Source organism: Myxocyprinus asiaticus, chromosome 18, assembly GCF_019703515.2.
Source record: "Myxocyprinus asiaticus isolate MX2 ecotype Aquarium Trade chromosome 18, UBuf_Myxa_2, whole genome shotgun sequence".
NCBI classification, from domain to species: domain Eukaryota; kingdom Metazoa; phylum Chordata; class Actinopteri; order Cypriniformes; family Catostomidae; genus Myxocyprinus; species Myxocyprinus asiaticus.
Genome location: NC_059361.1, coordinates 28,344,147 through 28,367,009, shown reverse-complemented (window position 1 = coordinate 28,367,009; position 22,863 = coordinate 28,344,147). Strand labels below are relative to the sequence as shown.

General features: G+C 37.7%; 1 protein-coding gene across 3 annotated transcripts; it reads right to left on the bottom strand.

Moving 5' to 3' along the window:
- Positions 1-95: 95 nt before the first annotated feature.
- Positions 96-22,405, bottom strand: LOC127456391 (AMP deaminase 3-like). Of its 3 annotated transcripts, none has more exons than XM_051724854.1 (16): positions 22,287-22,405; positions 21,409-21,513; positions 12,346-12,568; positions 12,071-12,242; positions 11,090-11,255; positions 10,309-10,528; positions 9,519-9,648; positions 9,217-9,411; positions 8,973-9,104; positions 8,679-8,842; positions 5,732-5,858; positions 5,253-5,416; positions 4,959-5,079; positions 1,525-1,698; positions 1,288-1,398; positions 96-1,008 (listed from the first exon to the last, which is right to left on the bottom strand). In XM_051724854.1, exons 2-16 carry the CDS (start codon positions 21,467-21,469, stop codon positions 832-834), a joined length of 2,337 nt encoding a protein of 778 aa, XP_051580814.1. In that variant the 5' UTR covers positions 21,470-21,513; positions 22,287-22,405; the 3' UTR covers positions 96-831. The 3 variants fall into 3 exon arrangements, with proteins under 3 accessions (XP_051580814.1, XP_051580815.1, XP_051580817.1); XM_051724855.1 differs by lacking the exon at positions 22,287-22,405 and adding an exon at positions 21,655-21,673; XM_051724857.1 differs by lacking the exons at positions 21,409-21,513; positions 22,287-22,405 and adding an exon at positions 14,799-14,835.
- Positions 22,406-22,863: the final 458 nt, after the last annotated feature.

Sequence of the window (22,863 nt, the reverse complement as noted above, 5' to 3'; positions counted from 1 at the left end):
AGTGTTGAGCAAGATCAACAAGGAATCTGGTATATGAACAATAGCAAATCTTATATTGATCAAGCATGGCTCTTTTTTTAATAAGACATAAAATCTAGTTTATTTATTTTATTTGATTTATGTATTTATTTATTTACATACTGTATTCAGCTTTCACATATGTTTTCTAAAAGCTCTTCTGAAACTCAGCACCCGTACATTGTATCACATCTGTTACAAAAATATCTATCTGTGGTGGTGTACACAATGTGCGCATTCAAGTACACAACATTTGTTTTTTGCAACAAATATAACGCTCTACTCCATCGGTAGCCCCATGTACCAGAATCTCAAGTTGCAAACAAACTGGTTCCTAAAGGCAGATATAAGGTCCAGTTTCTTTGCCACTCTCTCTTTTATGTAAAACATTTAGCTGAATAGAAAAAAAAAAAAAAAAACATACATTGTTAAAGTCACAAACTCATAGACTCCCTCTTTTATAAAAGTTAACAAATATGTATGCTCCCTTAAAATTATTAATTTTTTTTTTCAGAAACCATGCAAAATACAGTAACATTGTATTAGATCCATCCATTTTCATTGAATGGATTTATAATGTGAAGTGGATATATCCACACCTATGGGAATGGATATACCATCATTTATAAGTCACTTAGATAAATGGCTCCAAGGCTTGCTACCATGCAGGTAATGATGTTGCCCCAAGGAGTACACCGTGGCTCTGTCATGCATGGTGTTTGCTACATTTAATGTAGCGAGATAAGGTTTCCATTGTCACTTGATGTCTGGCCCACTTGTGTGGACCCAGCCGTTACTGTCACTCCGCTGTGTTTACGGGGCTTGTGCAGCCAAGGTTTCAGACTTAACAGCTTCTACTAGGAAGCTGAGCTCATTGCACAAGGTCTCCTGCCGATAGGCCATCCGGATATCTGCCACATTTGTCATACGGATATCATTTCCCTCTGTTCCATCCTCTAGATAATTCTCACCCAGGAAGTGCTTCTTCTCCTACAAGGGAAATGTAATGGTCAACTAACACTGAAACAAGCAGAAACCATAAAAAAAAAAAAAAAAAAAAATACATTCACTCAAGCTAAATTAAATGACAATTCAAGAACAATCAGTGCAAATGGGGATTTCCAAGCATGCATATTTTCTGTGAATAAAACAGTAGTAGTTTTGCATTTTCATTTATTGACGCTAGAGGAGCAGAAATTATACACGTCGCATTTAAGGAACATGCTTAATAAGAGGTCGGGATGGAGAGAACAAAGTAATTTTAAGTACCTGATGAGACAGACCACTCTGAAGGACACTATTTCTGGCAATCTCACACAGATCACATGTACTCAGCTTCCACAGCTGTGCTGCTATGGCATACTCCTCCATCAAGGCCTCCTACAGGTACACAATAAAAAACAAAACATAAAACCATGTCACCTGACAACTCTAGATGATTCATTAATGATTAACTAATTTTGTGTCCGTGCTTGTTGCTATATCCCAGTATTTGCTCTCCCTGACTTTGGTATAGTGGAACTGCAGTGGGTCATCTGTGGAGAGGGACACACACAGGCCCTTTTGCAGGAACTCCCTGAGGGGATTCTTGGAATACTCCAGGAACAGGCTGTTGTTGCTTAGAGGAGACATGGCAATGGGCACTTGAGCCAAGTAATACAGGTACTGCAGCACAGGACTCTGTCAAATTTAGAAAGAAAAATGTTAAACCACAACTTAATGTTTACATTTACTTTTGAAAGTGTGAGAAGTGATTGTCAGCACAAAACTCGCCACTATGGTGTTGTGGGTAGTTGGGGGCACATTGCTATGAGGCTGCCAGGGTGTTCTGGGCAGTTGCTAAGGCATTGCAAAGTGGTTTCTAGAGTGTTCTAGGTAGTTGTTCTGATAGTTACTTACTGGCCCAAGTCAAAATATGCAGCCTTCAAGTGGAGTCAGAAATATTGTAATTACGAGTTTCAAGCACATATTGTAAATGACCAAGCGAAGACATACATTCACCTTTATTAGGAACACTACGGTCCTAATAAAGTGCCTGACATGGTCTTCTGCTGTTGTAGCCTATCCGCATCAAGGTTTGACGTGTTGTGTATTCTGAGATGCTATTCTTCTCACTACAATTTTACAGAGTGGTTATCTGAGTTACCATAGCCTTTCTGTCAGCTCGAACCAGTTTGGCCATTCTCCATTGACCTCTCTCATCAATAAGGCGTTTCCATCCGCAGAACTGCCACTCACTGGATGTTTTTTGTTTTTGACACCATTCTGAGTAAACTCTAGAGACTGTTGTGCGTGAAAATCCCAGGTGATCAGCAGTTACAGAAATACTCAAACCAGCCCGTCTGGCACCAACAGTCATGCCACGGTCAACATCACTGAGATCACATTTTTTCCCCATTCTGATAGTTGATGTGAACATTAACTGAAGCTCCTGACCTGTATCTGCCTGATTTTATGCGTTGCATTGCTGCCACACGATTGGCTGATTAGATAATCGCATGAATAAGTAGGAGTACAGGTGTTTCTAATAAAGTGCTCGGTGAATCTAGATGATACCTGAGTTGTGACCTTGGAAGAAGGCTGCAGACATAAAAGATGATGGAAAGTTTTAGCTTTATTTAAATAGTAAATAATATGAATTAGTTATACAGTATACTATGACAGATTTTATTGTCAACTAAAGTAAAGCTAATGACTCACTCACCCTTCGCGGTTTGTTTTATGTATATTAATTAATAATTTGTCAGATAAAATGCAATGCAAAAATAAATCATAAAGGTATTGTAAAAGTAATGCAGGTGAATTCACTTATGCTTATTCATTGCGTATTTGTTGTAGTTTACTTCTGTATTTTGTTTCTGACTTGAAAGCATGACATGTCATGTAATATGTAATAACAAATGCCCAACTCTGATGTAGAAGCTTCCCAGGTGCACTTGAAGCTAGCTATTGCCCTTCTCAAAGAATTAATGATATTTTAATCCCTAAAAATGGCTCAGGTCCCTCTTTATGTACTGAGGTGCCCAAAAATATTGGCAACCTTGGTAAATATGAGCAAAGAAGGCAGTGAAAAAACAAATCTGCATTGTTTATCCTTTTGATCTTTCATTCAAAAAATTCACAAAAACCTAAACTTTAATTAAAGTAAAACAATTGAAAGAGGGAAAATAGCTTATTAATAAATATTTTCTCCAAAACACGCTGGCCACAATTACTGGCACCCCTAGAAATTCTTATGAGTAAAATATATCTAAAGTATATTCCCATTCATATTTTAAATGTTTTAGTGCACCTGTGGAACATGAAATTGTTCAACCATGACTTCCTGTTTCACAGGGGTATAAATATGAGGTAACACACAGGCCAAATTCCCTTAATCATTAATCACAGTGTGTTAGACTAAAGAATATAGTTCTGATGTGCGGCAAAAGGTTGTTGAGCTTCACAAAATGGGAAGTGGCTATAAGAAAATAGCCAAAGCATTGAAAATGCCCATTTCCACCATCAGGGCAATAATTAACAAGTTCCAATCAACTGGAGATCTCAAGAATCGGCCTGGAAAAGGACGTGTGTATCTATTGTTTCCACGCACAGTGAGGAGGATGGTTCAAGTGGCCAAAGAATTTCCAAGGATCACAGCTGGAGAATTGCAGAAATTAGTTGGGTCTTGGGGTCTCAAAAAAAAAAAAAAAAAAGAATATCAGACATCACCTACATCACCACAAGTTGTTTGGGAGGGTTTAAAGAAAAAAAGTCTCTGCTCTCATCCAACAACAAACTCAAGCATCTTCAGTTTGCCAGACACTACTGGAACTTCAAATGTGACCAGGTTCTATGGTCAGATGAAACAAAAAAAAGAGCTTTTTGGCAGCAAACACCAGAGATGGAGAAGTACCCAATGCCCACGGTTAAATGTGGTACTGAATCTTTAATGTTGCTGGGCTGTTTTTTCTGCCAGAGGTCCTGGACATCTTGTTCGGATACATGGTATCACGGACTCTATAAAATTTCAACAGATAAAAATCTAAACCTGGTTGCCTCTGCCAGAAAGCTTAAAATGGGCTGTGGTTGGATCTTCCAGCAGGACAATGATAAAAAAAAAAAAACCATCAAAATCAACACAAAAATGGTTCACTGACCACAAAATCAAGGTTCTGCCATGGCCATCCCAGTCCCCTGACCTGAACCCCATAGAAATTTTGTGGGGTGAACTGAAGAGGAGAGTCCACCAACATGGAACTCTGAATTTGAAGGATCTGTAGAGATTCTGTATGGAGGAATGGTCTCAGATCCCTTGCCAGGTGTTCTCCAAACTCATTAGGCATTATAAGAGAAGACTCAGAGCTGTTATCTTGGCAAAGGGAGGTTACAAAATGTATTGAATAAAAGGGTGCCAATAATTATGACCAATGCATTTTGGAGAAAAATATTTATTTAATAATGAGATATTTCCCCTGTTTCAATTGTTTTACTTCAATTAAAGGTTAGATTTTTGTGTTTTTTTTTTTTTTTTTTAATGAACGATCAAAAGGATAAACAATGCAGAGTTTTTTTCACAGCCTTCTTTGCCCATATTTACCAAGGGTGTAAGTCTAACTGTAAGTCTATGGATTTATTTATTTTTGTCCCTTTTATCTTCTTATAGGTGAAAATCATACAGTAGGTCTGATCGCTTAGAAAAGTAACCCCTCCACAAGAAGCTGCACATTTTAAGGTATCATTCATATTCATAGCAGAAACTATGTGTGATGAGCTACTTTAAACTGTTAATCTCCCATTAGAACACAGTATCTCAACACAGTGCAAGGGTTTGTCATTATTTCAGTAAATTTTTAGAGAGAACATATATTTTTGTATATGGTGAACTCTGAAACTGCACTAAGATGCCTTTGGGTGTAATGTATGATTTGATGTGTATGCAGTTGGTCTTAAAAACTGACCTTCTTCAGGTTGAGTCCATGAGAGATGTTGTCAGCAGTGAGGAAGGCTGACACCAGATGAGTGATGGATCCTGCCTCACCACAGTGAGGACGGAACTGGAAGGTATTGAGACCAAGCTCCCTGCAACATAAACATATGTACTCTTCACATGGCTTGTTACTTCAATTCCAAGTCCCTAAACATTTCAAAAATAAATAAGCCTTGGACTGAACAACAAAACATGGAATAACTTGTGTAGATATTAGTATATTTTGTGATGACAATGTTAACACTGAAATCAGAGCTTGACTTACTTGCGCAGGTTGTTGAGGACCATGATGTTGGCATACATATGGAATAGGTAATAGGTGTATGGCGGGTTTTCCTCTTGGGTCCACTCTTCAGGTTTTGGACTTTTATAAGTGAATATGTGATCACTGTGTTTAGACTCGTCGTCCACACTATCAAACCCTGTCACCTGAAAAAAAACATCCAGATCCTTCTTTATTAGGTATCCACACCTTAGGTCTGAGGTATACATACTTAATGACTGCACCACTGATTTGGGTGTAATTCAACTGCATCCACATTTTTCTCGCTTGTTTTTGTGATTTCACTAGGTGTGACATGATCTCTTAGTCATCTGAGAACAAACTAATTGTTCATAAGGGAGTTCTGTGTACTAATGCTTTTAATTGCAGTGCTGATCATTAATTGAAGTTCTAATGTTACATAAATCTGCTCTGACTGGTCTTGCAAGGTTAATACAACAAAACTGTGGTTATGCACTTACGTATTGCAAGAAGACATGCATTTCTTTGTGCTCCTGAGGGTTAACAGTGGCCTGGAACAGGGGGAGGAAGATGTTCTCTAGCATTTTTGAAAAGTTGGGAATGATCTTCTTTAATTTGAATATGTCACTAAAAAGCAAAAAACACAATGTTGAGGATGTTGTTGCATTTTGTAATATTGGATATGAACTACAGTACAAGCAAAAATACCTTCCTGTAGCTGATCCAGTAGAGCAAGGCACTAGCAACACAGGGGTTATGGGTTCAATTTCCAAAGGAAAACACATACTGATAAAATACAGTTGTGCTCAAAAGTTTGCATACCCTGGCAGAAATTGTGAAATTTTGGCATTGATTTTGAAAATATGACTGATCATGCAGTCTTTTATTTAAGGATAGTGATCATATGAAGCCATTTATTATCACATAGTTGTTTGGCTCTTTTTAAATCATAATGGTAACAGAAATCACCCAAATGGCCCTGATCAAAACTTTACATACCCTTGAATGTTTGGCCTTGTTACAGAAACACAAGGTTACACACACAGGTTTAAATGGCAATTAAAAGTTAATTTCCCACACCTGTGGCTTTTTAAATTTTAATTAGTGTCTGTGTATAAATAGTCAATGAGTTTGTTAGCTCTCACGTGGATGCACTGAGCAGGCTAGATACTGAGCCATAGGGAGCAGAAAAGAACTGTCAAAAGACCTGCGTAACAAGGTAATGGAACTTTATAGAGATGGAATAGGATATAAGAAGATATCCAAAGCCTTGAAAATGCCAGTCAGTACTGTTCAATCATTTATTAAGAAGTGGAAAATTCGGCGATCTCTTGATACCAAGCCAAGGTCAGGTAGACCAAGAAAGATTTCAGCCACAACTGCCAGAAGAATTGTTCGGGATACAAAGAAAAACCCACAGGTAACCTCAGGAGAAAAAGACGGTGTGGTTGTTTCAAGGAGCACAATATGACGATACTTCAACAAAAATGAGCTGCATGGTCGAATTGCCAGAAAGCCCGGTTACAATATGCCCGACAACACCTTGACACGCCTCACAGCTTCTGGCACACTGTAATTTGGAGTGACGAGACCAAAATAGAGCTTTATGGTCACAACCATAAGCGCTATGTTTGGAGAGGGGTCAACAAGTATTGTGCTCCTTGAAACAACCACACCATCTTTTTCCAGAGCAGCCTGTATTTCTCCTGAGGTTACCTGTGGGTTTTTCTTTGAATCCTGAACAATTCTTCTGGCAGTTGTGGCTGAAATCTTTCTTGGTCTACCTGACCTTGGCTTGGTATCAAGAGATCCCCGAAATTTCTACTTCTTAATAAGTGATTGAATAGTACTGACTGGTATTTTCAAGGCTTTGGATATCTGTTTATATCCTTTTCCATCTTTATAAAGTTCCATTACCTTGTTACGTAGATCTTTTGACAGTTCTTTTCTGCTCCCCATAGCTCAGTATCTAGCCTGCTCAGTGCATCCACGTGAGCGCTAACAAACTCATCGACTATATATACACAGACACTAATTGCAATTTAAAAAGCCACAGGTGTGGGAAATTAACCTTTAATTGCCTGTATATATCTGTAACAAGGCCAAACACTCAAGGGTATGTAAACTTTTGATCAGGGCCATTTGGGTGATTTCTGTTATCATTATGATTTAAAAAGGAGCCAAACAACTATGTGATGATAAATGGCTTCATATGATCACTATCCTTAAATAAAAGTTTTTTTTTCAGTCATATTTTCAAAATCAATGCCAAAATTTCACAATTTCTGCCAGGGTATGCAAACTTTTCAGCACAACTGTATGTCGCTTGATTGCACTTTAATTGGCTTTAGATAATAACCCTACCCCTAAACCCAGAGACTGTTTAGCCCAAGATGGACCACGTCTATTAAAATTAATGGGTGAAATTGGAACCCTCAAAATGGCGGATGTAAATAAGGAAGTCCTGCCTTGCAGGTTAAAGAGCCAATCACCTTTAAGATACAGACATCTATTTTCAGTCAACTCGAGAAAGCACAAGCACAGCCTGAAAAAAAGCAGTTATTAGCATGATCTGAGCTAAAGGAGGACAATTTATGATACCACTGTTGTCCAATTTTACTGCTGATATGAAATATGTTATTTGATCTAATTACACGGGTTCTGGAATACTTGATTCTGATAGGTCAGTGGCGCCATCTAGCGGTCTGATATTTCTGAGTAACAACACACATCCGCGATTGAGATATAGCAGACTAGTCATCCAGGTATTGTGGGTAGGTTTTCCTACTTGTATCACTCTGCAATCTTTACAAGTAAGCTAATAAAATAATTTCAACTCATATTAATGTTTCATGTCCATTTATTTATTTATTTATTTGGCAAGTAGTCTTGTAAAAAGCTGGATAATGAGTCATTTTCATAAAATAAACCACCTGAACTCGGATGCAAATTATTTATTTCTTCTCACATAACATAATTTCAACGTAAATCAATATTTCATGTCCATTTATTTATTTATTTATTTAGTAGCCTCGTAATAAGCGGGATAATGTCTGGGTTTATTTTGCAGTTTTAATCAACTGACTGTACATTATCCCTAACATAATCTTGACCAACCATTTTGGAGATTTTAGTCTTTCCCCATTCAAGTAGATAGGGGCTGTACCTTTATGTTACTTGTATCCATAGAATATAGCTGCCCAGTTGCTTTCCTAAGATAGCCACCGAGTGGACTGACTTGCCTTGAAAGGGACTTTGCCTAAACCTAACCCTTACCTTAGTGGCAGCAAATGTGACTCTTGTGAGACTTTGCAGATCGAGCATTACCATCTAGACATTACTGATAAAAGCATTTGACAAATTCATAAATATAAAATATGGTTTGAGTGGAAAGTGTCTGGTAATTTCATATACTGTATGTAGAGTTCATGAACATGGAGGGCTTACTAGATCCTGGGCACCTGTATGATCCATCTCATGTTAGGGGAGTGCAACTTGTGCTGGATAAACCATTTTGACAGGCTCTCCCACTCTTCAGGAGCTCGGCCATAAATGGAGAGACGGGGTTCTGCATGCTGATATTTACTCTCCTCCAACTCATGAGCAACCTCCTGCAAAGGACAAAGATTATGCGATAGTATGTTTCTTTCACTTAAGATAATGACTGGGATGCTCAGTAAGGGAAACTTCTTATGATGGATCTTGGTTAATGTAATCAGCATGTCAGGTGATTAATTTTACCTTGATGAGACGTGCAAAATATTCTCCATTGATGTAGTTATCACTTTTGAGGTAGATCTCCCTGAGCTCACTTGCACCCGTTGGGTTGTATTTGGAATTGAATTTATCAAAACGATGAAACGTTTGTCTGCCCTGAAACACAAACAATAGTGCACTTCCCTAATTGCTGCATGATCTGTTCTGCATGAAAACACAAAAAGCTCAAACATTATTTGGAGGCCCTGAGTATGTCTGGCATACGTACAGCGTGGACATCCAGCGAGTCTACTGTGAGATCATAAGGGTCAATTTTCAGATCCTCAAACACCTGTTTGAGGGTAATCTTCTTTCCATTCTTCTCCAGAACCACCCGATCTGCTTCTGTCTGACAGGTATCTTGGATGAACTTGAGAAGATGCTTCTGGTTCATGCAGGCAGCTGCATGAATGTGAGTATCAACCTAAATATTCACAAATATGTAAAAGTTAAAAAGATGGTGGTTTTATGAATAGTATAAACATCAATTTTGATGCAACTTTAACTGAAATCAAAGACTGTCAGAAATACCTTTCTGACATTGTAGAAGTCTCTGTGAGGAACGCCTTTCAGTTCCTTCAACTCAGCCATCTCATTCAGCATTTCATGTAGATGGAACTTGGACATCAGAAAGTTAAGCCTTCTGTGACAATAGGTCTTCCTATAAGAATAGAAAAGGTCTCATCCTTGCTCTACATTGATTTCCTTTTGGTTGATTCTCATTTAAAGCATTACAGTATATATATATATATATATATATATATATATATATATATATATATATATATATATATATATATATATTAGAAATAGAGACATTCAACATGTACAAGGTGATTCAAAAGTCTGAGCCCACATTAAAATATGGGGGTCAAAACCTAATTTATATCTAGAAAAAAGCAAGTTTTAGGATTTTGACAAGAAGAAACATTATGACATGAAAAAGAAAAGAACTCCTTTGTACAGTGTGTCAGATTTCCTTGCTTTCATTGAAGCACACACGATGCTCACTGAAACAATTTCAAATCAGGATTGGTTGATCATAACATGAATCATCAGGTTTGTACAAGGAATTCTGAAATTCATGTTCATTTTTCAATTCAACTTTTCATTTAACTTTCTATTCTGAACATATAATTTGTAAATTACAAAAACTGTATATACAGTAAGTAGAAAACTGCAAAATAGAAGCATTTTAACAATTGGACTCAGACATTTGAGTCCCAATGAAATTTTGAGTGTCATATTGGATTGTTGTAACATCCCTTTCTCAATCAGCTCAAGGTATTGATAATGAGGAAGCCAATATAACTGAACTCACGTTGGCCCATCTGCAATCATGGCAAGCACATAGCTCATGTCAATAGCAAAGGTTTCCATGTCGGGATAAGGCAAGCTCCGTGGCTGACCCTGTTTTAAGGCATCCTCATTATCGTAAACATTTACGATTCCATCTTTCATCTTCAGGCAGTAGTTCAGATTCTGTGGGATGTCTTCCATACTGTAAGGATCCTGACCCTCACTTGGACAGGGGCAGATGTCTGTTTCCATGGGTAGAAAGCATGAAAGTGACTTTCTTTTCAAAGCCGATGGACACTAATATCACATTATATTTAAGTCACAAGGTACAGTATATAGAAAGAAACAGTACTGGAATTTTATAGTACCAATTTTCCAAACCTAACAAACACACTAAACTTTTTGAGACTGTATGTTAATGAGGCAGTCATTTGACAGTTATAGGGATAGTTAGCCCACAAATGAAAATTCTATATTTATTTACTTACCCTCCTGCTTGACTCTTCTGTTCGGAACACAAAAGGAGATGTTTGGGCAGAATTTTAGCCTCAGTCACCATTCACTTTCATTGTATGAAAAAAGATCCAATGAAAGTGAATGGTGACTGAGACTAACATTCTGCGTAAAACCTTCTTTTGTGTTGCATGGAGCAATTAAAGTCATATGGGTTTGGAACAACATAAGGGTGAGTAAATGATGTCAGAAGTTTCATTTTTGAGGAAAATTATCCTTTTAAATGACTCATAGCTGTTGTCATTATTGGTCATCCAAAGGTGCTTGAACAGTTGTCAACCATGACATACCTGGCAACACTTCTTCCTCCTCACTCCATTTCTCATTATTGGCACTCCTTAGAAATCTGGCAGTGGTTCTGGGGAAACGGTGGTATGCCAGCCGAGAATATTTTTCTCTGATAAAGAGTGCTGTCAGCAGAGCTTTGGCTGCTTGCTCATAGTCCTCGACTGTTATCTGGCATAATTGATCATAGAAAAATCAATTAGCAGATATGCATACATCACCAACAGTAATTAAACTCTTTCAGGCTCAATAAAAATGCATAAATGCCATATTAGTAATTGTAACAAATTGTCTGTGAAAGTTAAAGGTTATATGGTGCTTAGTATTGCTTAAAAGCCTCATGAAATGGTTTGATGAACGTCACTTTCTTTCCTTTGTTAATGCATTTTCTATTTAAACAGGAAGTTGGGAATGTTTTCCATCTTTTTGCCAGTTTTCCTTGGAAGAGGGAGACTGTACATTTTAAATGAATACATCTGCTAAAAGTTAGTTTTCTCTACTTTAATGAGTACATTAGCATAAAGACAGATGTGGAGTAAAATCCATAAAATTTATGATTTACTGGATACTTTAACCTTAAAGGTATAGAAGACATATGGAAACAAGACAGTCATGCTCCTTTAATGAATATCCAAACACTGATAATTATATATTGGATACTTACAATGCTTTCTTTTACCATTCCATTTACTTATCTACCACCCTTTCCAAAGTATTTTAATCTGACACCACACCTCCACTGGTCATGCAAATAATAATTAAACTTAACACCAAGTATCACACAAGGTAGACAGGTGTGACTTGCTGTCTTTAATGGGGAACGAGTTAACACAATTCAAGCCCAAAGTTAATTTCTTCTCAATAAATAATTTTTGGTATTATTATTAATTTGTTTGTTTCAGATTAAATAACAATAAGAAACCATTTACTTCTTTGTACTGTCCCCTGCAAATAATCATTATAACCAATCAGCTTTTGGCTCCTACCCCTGCACAGTAGTCTCCACTTATGGTGACCCTCTGGAATTCTGGAATATTGATAGGTAAAGCGTCTACAGTAGGTGTCAGCAGGGGTGAAATAACAGACATAGCCCAGTCTCGAGCACTGGGGATCTGCAAGGACATTGAGTGGGAGCGCATCAGCTTGAAACTCTGTTTCCTAGAATTGGACAAAAGTATAAGAATAACATGTTGAATTCCACACTAGTGCAAATTGTCAACCAATTTTGCAACCAACCAGCAGTAAATTAGAATTCACTGACCTTTTCACAGATTCTTCTGATTTCTGCTCAGCCAGCTCTTTGCGTAGCTCCCACTCTTTGGCCTGGTGCAAGCCAATGGGACAGTCCTCAGGGACACTGAACATGGACATGGTGCTCTTGCTGTCTTCTTCCCTGAGAGCTGAGGCATAAACCTTCTCAGCCAGAAGACACACCTTCTCGTCCACCTCATGGAGGGAGATCTTTGTGAACTGACGCGGCATGTCTGCGCAACAAAGATGGAAAGGGAGTGATGCCATTACAAAGATACAGTAAATGCCAATAATGTTGGTGCTCTTCATCTATTTATAGTCATTATTTGTGATCAGCAGTTGTCTAGGAACACCCTTTTATGACAAAATGAACACCATGTACAAAATGACAATTCCTTGCATACTTTTTACATGGTGTACATTTTGCCATAACAGGGTGTTCCTGCTTAACTGTGCCTTCCGTTACTCTGGGCAGTACCATATTCCATCAAGCTCTCAATCTAAAATTACCAGGCTGTATCTATTCTAACTATTATACACTGTAAGAATTAAAATACACTCAAGGCACCATTTGGAGTTCCTTAGCTGCCACACCAGCGGAAGATCCCCTGAAGATCCTCCAAACACCCTTTTAGTTCTCTGAGAAACTTGCTCTTAGTTCCTGCAAGAACTCTACTGTAAGTACTGTCAAAGGTTAAATAAGTAACTCCACCATAAGGGAAAGGCTTTGAGACTCTTGAAATATATTTTGAAGTTCCTTGAGTGTATAAATATGATATTTGAGGCTTTATTAAATTGTGTCTGGAGAATCTCCAGAGGGTTCCACCAGTATGGCAAGCGAGAAACCCCAAATGAACCCTAAACCCCCAAGACCTGAGACTTATCTAAATGACATGGCACTAATATTATTTGTGAAGTGTCTTTTGGGGAAATGCATTTTGGCTTATGTATCTACTTTAGTCAAGACCATTATTGCCGAATTCTGTCATAAATGTAAAAACTTTATTTAAGGTAGTAAACAGCCCAAAGACTGAAAAGGAGATCTGTATGTTGAGAAAGTCATGCTAGTTTTGCCACTGCGCTGCACAAATCATGGTTGTAAACATGTCCTCAAGTATCTGGCCACACGGTTCAGGTTTCACTCTGCATCTTGTGCCTGGGTGCACCTGGGTATACTGTATGTTATACAGTATATTGTATCATTGCTTTTTGATATGTCAAAATGGATGTGTACAACCAATACTGTGAAGCAGAACTGAATGTAGCACATACGTGGAGTGTGACATATTGTTTTAGTTTGTTGTGCCACAAGAATTAAAACAAAAGGTGGATGTGTGAAAAGTCACACAGGATCCATTTGCCTCACATTTGTTTGGGTAAAGTTGACAATTAATGTTTGCAGAATGTCATATATTTATGTAGATCTGCATTTCATTATTTAAAACAGCTCGCAATCTATTTTTAGACCTGCAAAACCAATGTCCGAATCGCTTGTCCACAGTTTTGCTAGGGTGACATGCCCATTTTCATATCCTCTATATGGCACTAGCAAGGACAAATGCTTGTATGAATTGCAGTGACAGTTAACTTCACCAGATGCTAAACAAACCTCACTAACTATCCCCCTTGCTCACAGATATACTCCCTGTGCTATCATAACCACATTTCAATCCTGTCAGTTGTAGTTTATTGTCAGGTCATGGCTACCCATTCCTTGGCCACATTTCCCATCTCACATCAGATGATGCTTAAATATGAGGCACTGGCTCAATGCCTATTTAGCATGGAAAAGTGCCTTCAACTTTTGAAGGCAAGAAGATTTATAAAGTCAAAGCCTCTCTGTTGACTTCCACCCCTGTTGACATGTAACTGAATCTACCACTGCACTGTCAACAGTCTGCAAACCTTCGATGTAGATGCATGACAAGCCTATCAGATGGATAATTCTAGGCTACTCCCAGCCCAGCCCATCTAGGAAATCTAGATGCCAGTAGTGACTTTCACCGTACGTCTAGAACAGCTGTGCCCTACATGTGGAAGTGAACCCAACCAGGTCTTTCCAACGGATGCCTCACCCATTACATGGTGTTCTACACTTTGTGTTTAAAGCATGTATGGTTATTTTGAAGAATATCTCAGAGTAATAAATATATGACATCAGAGAAAACTATTCTTTTGACAGAATAATTTATTATTTCTTTTACCCCTTAAAAGCCAGTGGAAATGCCTTTTCTCTTAGTTATATGGTGAGGAAATGTGACCTGAGCTTTTGTTTAACACATGCCACATAGTTTAACACTTCAAAATGTCACCTTTTCATTAAAGAAAAGCTTGTCACTGCTTTTCCCTTTGCTCAGTTTGACCATTCCAATTTCCAGTCTTTTGACTGTCACTAACCCCTTTCGTTCTGCTTGAGTAACCCTATTGTACACAATGTTGGAATATACACTTTCTTTCTCTTACCTTCAGTAGCTATTTTCGCCATGGTTCTGTTTTTCTGGATCTCTGTGCTTGGACACTACTTTTCTGTGGCTGATAAGTTCTATGTCTTGTTTGTCTATGAGGCAGTTTCAGTGTTTTCTAGTATTGAGTATCCTTCTCCCCCCTATTTAAAGGGTCTGAGAGGATCATGTCAGAGAATCCTGACTGGTTGTCACAACAGGCTCTGGGGAGCTATAACTAAATCTGAGCCCCTTCTAAAGACTGGCAGCTTCTGGAGCTTGCGAGCTGTCAGGATAAACTTGTCTATTTTCTTGGCCCTCTGTGTGTGTAAGGATGACAGTGTCTTGGCTCACTCATGTTCCAGTAACTTTTCTGGGCCTTCAAAGGCAGGCTGCATACTCTGTGGCTTAACACATACAACTGACACTACCTGGCACTGTGCTGTCTGATTTTCCATTCCATTCAAACACAAAAAAAATCATGCAGGGGACATACCAAATACTTAATAAAATAAAAAAAAATCTGTTATTTTTAAGTTATTAATTTTTTATGCTGATTTTATCATTTGTAATAGAAAAAAACATATTAAATAAAAGAAAAAGGCAAGATAAACTTTCAACCATCCCATGAGTGAGCTATGCTAACATTTGCAAGTATAACCTCTGCAAACATATTTAAAGTACAACAGCTTTCAGTGTAATTCCAACTGGTTTTAAACCAGCCCACACAAAATTGTGCCCTGCCCTGCACTGGTAACTAGAATCATAGGTTACTCATTTCTATGTCAGTATAACTTAAACTCCTCCAGCACAAATGCTGCCTCATGCAGTAATATTAGCAAGCTTCTGGATAGCAGAAACTGACACTGACACACAGCACATGACCCACAGGAATACTCTGTACTCTGCAACTCATAATGTCCTACCCAGCCTACAGCTGCACTTACTGTCCCTTGTTTTGAATGACCTTGAGTGTGGAAGAACCCAAAGATTTGGAAGGCTTAAAATAAATCAGACATGCTGTCGTACCAAAACATTTTAGTCTGGTTGATAAGTTTGTGGCTTTACACTAATACCCCACTGCTTTGGGTGGCAATATGTCAGCATACAGCAACAGCCTATGCATTCTCTTGGCAAGTGGTGTCTAAAAGCAACCACAGAGACAGATCCAAAACAATCTGATCAAAAGCATTCTGAAAACACACCAGCTCAGCACACTGTTTAGATGAACACCTGAAAAAGAGAGGCATTTATTTACCTGTACTTTGAGTAGGCTACCACACTGTCATGGAGAATAAAGCGGGTGACGATTACGAGAGCTCTGTTTATTTGTGCCTAATAAAACTCCTCTGACCTTTTCCCTGTTTGCAGGGAAACAATTGGGAGAAACTGAACTCCACCCTACAGCATAGCCCTGGCTCTATACCTGTCCTTCCTATCAAGCAAAGTGCCTCTGCCAAAATCCCTAAACCAAGACCAAAATTTCTTACACTAACTCCACCTGGAGCTTTCAAGTTACATAAACCAAACTGTGCCATATATCTTTTCTAACCGATCGTATATACGTTTTTTGCATATTTGGCCTTCTAAAAATCCTGTAGACTTACATTGACGGAATGTTCAAATGAGCTGAGAGGTTTCAAGGCAAGCCAATCCACTAGGTCGCCATCTTTGGAACACTCCCAAGCAGCTATTTTCTACAGATAAAAGCGGCATAAAAGTACAGCTCCTATCTACTTGAATGGGAAAAGACAGAATTCTCTCAAATGTTTTGGACAAGATTAGCAGTAGCCTAGTTTCCATCCACATTTCGCGCAATTGTTTTATCGACAAAGTGAAAATATGTAAAAAAAAAAAAAAAAAAAAAAAAAAAGTTGGGAAAATTTGCCATCTTCTGCCTGTTTCCATTCAAATGGCATTTTATCAATAAAAATGGTGTGCGTGATGACGTCATGACTAAACAAACACTTTGTCGCATAAATTTTGGTTTATCGCAAAAGAAATCTGCCCTTTTATCGCTAATTATATACCTTTCGCCTCCCAGATGTCCCTATTTTTTTTTCCTCCTAAGTCTTTGTAAAATGGGGAGAGTAGGATATTGAGGCAATTCATTTAAATTAGCCAGCTTACTGTCATTTTAATTTCACAAATAATTGCAATCAGAAGACGAGGAATTGCAATCAAAAGGGAGCAGTTGCCCTTCTGATAGTACTGTAATCTTGGTCCTGATGTTGCGCCTATTGAAGGTTGCCACTGGTTCCGACCCGAATGCGAATCATCATGGCCCTGTTCAAGCTGGCAACCTGCACCAAGTTGTGGGGGAAACTTTTGGACTTAGTATAAGGACCATCCATCGATGTGTATATGCTGTGTGCACAGCTATTAAAGAAAAATTGATGCGGTAGGCTGTTTTGAACAATCATCTAATTTAAAGCATCACCATCACAACTGCATTATGTCCCGCATATTTGTCCAGCAACTTTTAACGACCAGCTGAACTTGATTGTCATCTAAAATTAATTTTAGCATCATAATGCAATTAAAATTTTCTGAAGAAGCTCAGCAAATGCGATCCGAGGTAAAGAGGGTTAGATTTAAAATATTTAAAAGTTTTAAAATGTTCAAAAGCTCATTTTCTGAAAGTGAACTCAGCATTGGACAAATAGTTCTGATAGTTTATAGTCTTGAAAAAAGTGTTGAACATTCTGAGAATGTCATTCAGCCGACTTTTTTCGTCTACAGACCAGGGTAAGGCTAATTTAAGTTTGTATAAAGAAAAGGCATATATAGCTCTAAAAATATTAATTTTTTAGTTTGGTAATTAATTATTTTATTTAATGCTTTATTCATTTGGTAATTTATTTAGCCTAATTTAATACAGGGAATTTTGCCGGCATTTTTTCAAAAGTATAAACAATAATTTTATAGAATTGGGCTATGTTAGTGTTCCAAAAAAGCACACTGAAGCTTTTCTCCTAGTATTGTGTATTTATTTTTAATTTAAAACATCTTTGTGCACAGAAATAATATGGGGATTTCTTTGTATTGTGGGCTAATTCCATGACTGCCATCTATTATTTTGAATGGTGTGTAAAAGCAACTTTAATATATAAACGGATGGCTACCGCGATTAAATTAATCACAAACAGTGGCCATTCATTTGTTCTCCGTGCACTTTTCGATGTGCATGATACAAGATATTTGTGTTGGCACTCCTGGAAGTGTCATATTTGCAGCATCGGATCTGTGCTATGCCATTAAGATCAATCCATACTCATGTACAATAAATTGGCTTTCAAGGATATATACTGTCGTCATGATTAACACAGGCTAATGACTGGAGTAAATTCTGTCATGTGACACTACATTTTGGTGTTAATGCCAATTTTCTCGATAAAAAGTGTTTCCAAACCAGTTTTTCACGTCATCTGAAGTATTGACATAGAGTTTATGCACTAGAGTTAAATGAAAAAAATATTATGTAGACACTTTTAGCGATAATTTGCGTTTCCATCAGCTTTATTTTGATGCGCTAATCTTTTTTCGCAAAAAATCCTTGGATGGAAACGTAGTTAGTGACACCTTTGCTGTTCGTGGTAAAATTGACCAACCATAGGAAATAAATGTGAAATACAATATATAAATCAGCCACAATGCAGAAAAAACAAACATAAATAAAGGAGTGAGACTTTACAACATGCAAAGTGCATAACATACACCCCCCAAACATACACACTTACATACACAAATATGAACTGGTGACACTATATTACAGAGAATTTCTTTTTTTCACTGATTTCATGATTTTCAATTCATTTTATTATACTTTTTTCACCAGATGGAAGCAGTCTGCCCCCAATACAAGACACATTCTCATATTTTCTTCATGTTTCAACTAGAGTTTTGACACATCTGACAAATCTGAGAACAATATTATAAATTGTGCTTCATTAGCTCAGATCACACGAAAAACACTATTTTTCAGGCTAGTCCGACTAATTCTCATACGTGTTCTCGAGTTGACTGATTGGCAATGTCAGTATCTAAAAGGTTACTTGCTCTTTTACCTTTCAGGCGGGACTTCCTTTTCTACATCCGCCATATTGGATGTTCCAATTTCTCCAATTCATTTCAATATACAGTTGTGCTGAAAAGTTTGCATACCCTGTTAATCATGCAAAAAAAACTTTTATTTAAGGATATTGATCATATGAAGCCATTTATTATCACATAGTTGTTTGGCTCCTTTTTAAATCATAATGATAACTGAAATCACCCAAATGGCCCTGATCAAAAGTTTACATACCCTTGAATGTTTGGCCTTGTTACAGACACACAAGGTGACACACACAGGTTTAAATGGCAATTAAAGATTAATTTCCCACACCTGTGGCTTTTTAAATTGCAATTAGTGTCTGTGTATAAATAGTCAATGAGTTTGTTAGCTCTGATGTGGATGCACTGAGCAGGCTAGATACTGAGCCATGGAGAGCAGAAAAGAACTGTCAAAAGATCTGCGTAACAAGATAATGGAACTTTATAAAGATGGAAAAGGATATAAAAAGATAAAAGAAAAACCCACTGGTAACCTCAGGAGAAATACAGGCTGCTCTGGAAAAAGACGGTGTGGTTGTTTCAAGGAGCACAATACGACGATCCTTGAACAAAAATGAGCTGCATGGTCAAGTTGCCAGAAAGAAGCCTTTACTGCACCAATGCCACAAAAAAGCCCAGTTACAATATGCCCGACAACACCCTGACACGCCTCACAGCTTCTGGCACACTGTAATTTGGAGTGACGAGACCAAAATAGAGCTTTATGGTCACAATCATAAGCGCTATGTTTGGAGAGGGGTCAGCAAGGCCTATAGTGAAAAGAATACCATCCCCACTGTGAAGCATGGTGGTGGCTCACTGATGTTTTGGTGGTGTGTGAGCTCTAAAGGCACGGGGAATCTTGTGAAAATTGATGGCAAGATGAATGCAGCATGTTATCAGAAAATACTGGCAAACAATTTGCATTCTTCTGCACGAAAGCTGCGCATGGGACACTCTTGGACTTTCCAGCATGACAATGACCCTAAGCACAAGGCCAAGTTGAGCCTCCAGTGGTTACAGCAGAAAAAGGTGAAGGTTCTGGAGTGGCCATCACAGTCTCCTGACCTTAATATCATCAAGCCACCCTAGGAGATCTCAAACGTGCGGTTCATGCAAGACGACCAAAGACTTTGCATGACCTGGAGGCATTTTGCCAAGATGAATGGGCAGCTATACCACCTGCAAGAATTTGGGGCCTCATAGACAACTATTACGAAGGAATGCACGCTGTCATTGATGCTGAAAGGGGTAATACACAGTATTAAGAACTAAGGGTATGCAGACTTTTGAACAGGGGTAATTTCATTTTTTTTTCTTTGTTGCCATGTTTTGTTTTATGATTGTGCCATTCTGTTATAACCTACAGTTGAATATGAATCCCATTAGAAATAAAAGAAATGTGTTTTGCCTGCTCACTCAGGTTTTCTTTAAAAATGGTACATATATTACCAATTCTCCAAGGGTATGCAAACTTTTGTGCACAACTGTAAATGCTCTGCTAAATTGCACTCTATCTCTATCTTGTCTGTCTGTCTTTTTTTATGGCCTGTAAAACTTCAAACTTTTCACTTTTAAAACTATTTCAAACAAGGCTTTGTTGTGCCAACATCAAAGGTGTTCTTGACAAACTTTAAATATCTAGTTGCCACTTCAATAATAGAGTTTATCATACCTCCGTAAAGTTGGCACCCCAAATAATTAAATCATCACCAAAACTTTACCATTACTTTGTGCTGCGTTTGTGCCACAAAAACTAACTTTTGTGCTGGTTTGGTGTTTGAGACATAATATTATTTTTTTTAATTTTTTTTTTGGCTGTGTAATATCACTCATGTCGCTCAAATAACTCCAAACCTGTGCTGTTCATTTGTGTTCAATTTGTGGCCATTTGTGCTGTTAAAAGAAACACTGTAACTATTTCCCTTCTTTAGATGTAATAAGAAACTTTTTGGGAGCAGTGACATCACTCTCGACCCACTGTCGTCCAAATCACTCCAAACCGGTGCCGTTCGATTGTGCTCAATTTGTGCCCTTTTGTGCCATGGGGCATTATTTGCTTGCTTTTATCATATGGAAGCAGGAACATTTTGGAAAAAAATTACTTGGCGTAGCAGGAAACACTCAATTTTAGGTGTTAAGTTATTGTTACTAAAGTTTATAGTCATCGAGACTCCGTTTGCATGGTATTAGAAAAGTGCTTAATTGCAAAGAGGCTATTTTTAGAAACGTAAAGTGCTCTTTGAATATAGCACTTTATAACAAGGTTACTAAGAATGTTAAGAGCACCCCAACATGCTATGCTTTTAACCTACTTTGATCAAGTGATACAATACCAGACAATATGTCTGCAATCTACCACATTTTAAGACATTTATCTTTGTCATTTTTTCCAGTGACACTACACATTAAATTTGTCTTTGCTAAATTTGTTTGCAAAGAGAGAAGTGACAGACTGAAACAATGCAGATGGGGTTGTGCAACTGAATGTGATATAACGCTGTGGCATTCCACGAGTCAGTTGATTGGGCACTTACCCCTCCCAAAGTTGGGTGTTGATTGTTGCTTAGACAGAGGGGTTCCACTTCGCCTCATCATTAACAGTGTAAACGATGCAATCCAAAACCTAGTCAAAGCTCCACCTGTGAGACAGAGATAAATGCCTCATGTCCTTAAAATACATTCTAGGAACATTACACAGTAGAACAAATACAATGCCTAACAAATATTTCTAAAAAATGTCAAGGTATTATTTTGTAAGACTATAGGAAAATGATCAACACCATTGGCTATTTACAGTAGGACAACCTCTCTCAGTTTGCTGATGAAAGCTAACTGCCAATGTCACTGTTATTCATAAACAGGAAGGAAATTCATGAGTGCTATCACTGATCTGACAAAGTATTTCTGCAACGTCAGACGCACAAGAAGAACACATACGGTATTGTCATTTCCTGGTGTGCTTTCTTCAATATCCAGAGCACTTGTTTTACAGCACACTATATTCTGAATTTAGTTCACAAAGGTCAGAGTGAATCAGCTCTTTTTAAAGAGCTAGAATGTTATTTGTCTTCAAGCACAAAATGTTTGCTGCAAACTACATGAACTTCTCAATAAGTAAATGCCACCACCCAGATACAACACTGCAGATCTCTTGTCCATTTAATGTTTGAGGCATTTTATAAAAGAAAATGTGTAAACAATGCAAAGCATAACAAAAACAATGTTTGCTAATTTACAATGCAAAAACTCCACATTGGTTTTGCCATTACAGGAGTGGAATTAGTCATAAGCCTACAGCAGGTTCAGACCTGCAGGAGATGTTCAAGAGAATACACAGGTTACCGTGTGTTACCAATGTGGCAACCTAGCAGCCAAGGAATTTGTACACTTTTAGAGATATTAACCTACTCACCTATAGACCTTTTTTTCCCTGCAGCCTCTTTCTTTCTTTGACTCTCTCTCTCTCTCTCTGTGTCTCTTGTAAGAGATACTGCTAAGCCTAGAAGTACAGCAGTCACTGGGTGTGAAGATTTGCCAAGTAAGAAAAAAAAAAAAAAAGTGACAGCACTTAACCCTTTCAGTGCTGGTGGTTAGAGAGCTAAATATTATGAATAAAAGTAGACATTAAATGCAGCGTTTTCTCCTATTGGCCTATGTAATTTCTCTGGAACTCGACCAGGCAGTATGCATTGTTTATCCTTTATTGTTTTGCATAATAGTGTTTACTTTGCAGGGCTCAATAATAAGGATAAATGTTACATATGTTGATCTCGTTAATGTATTTTTGAGCCTTGCAAAATTAAAATGTTGTTTTTTTGTGATATATTCAACATTGTTGTGAATTCTGCTGACATAAACTTCTCACCAAGGTGATGTTGTTAGTTGACTAACATAAATAAGGCTTTTTTGAAATTGTGAGAATGAGTCTTGCAGGCATCAGTAAAAATGGTTGAAAATTAAATTCAATCAGCAAAAAGTTTAATCACTGC

Coding starts and splice junctions, on each gene's coding strand:
- LOC127456391 (XM_051724854.1), bottom strand. CDS start 21,469: ATGATGAGGCGAAGTGGAACCCCTCTGTCTAAGCAACAATCAACACCC. Junction 5,859..8,678: donor ATACAGGTGCCCAGGATCTA/GTAAGCCCTCCA, acceptor TTTGCTTTTTAG/TGACATATTCAAATTAAAGA. Junction 1,699..4,958: donor ATGGACTCAACCTGAAGAAG/GTCAGTTTTTAA, acceptor TAAATTTGACAG/AGTCCTGTGCTGCAGTACCT.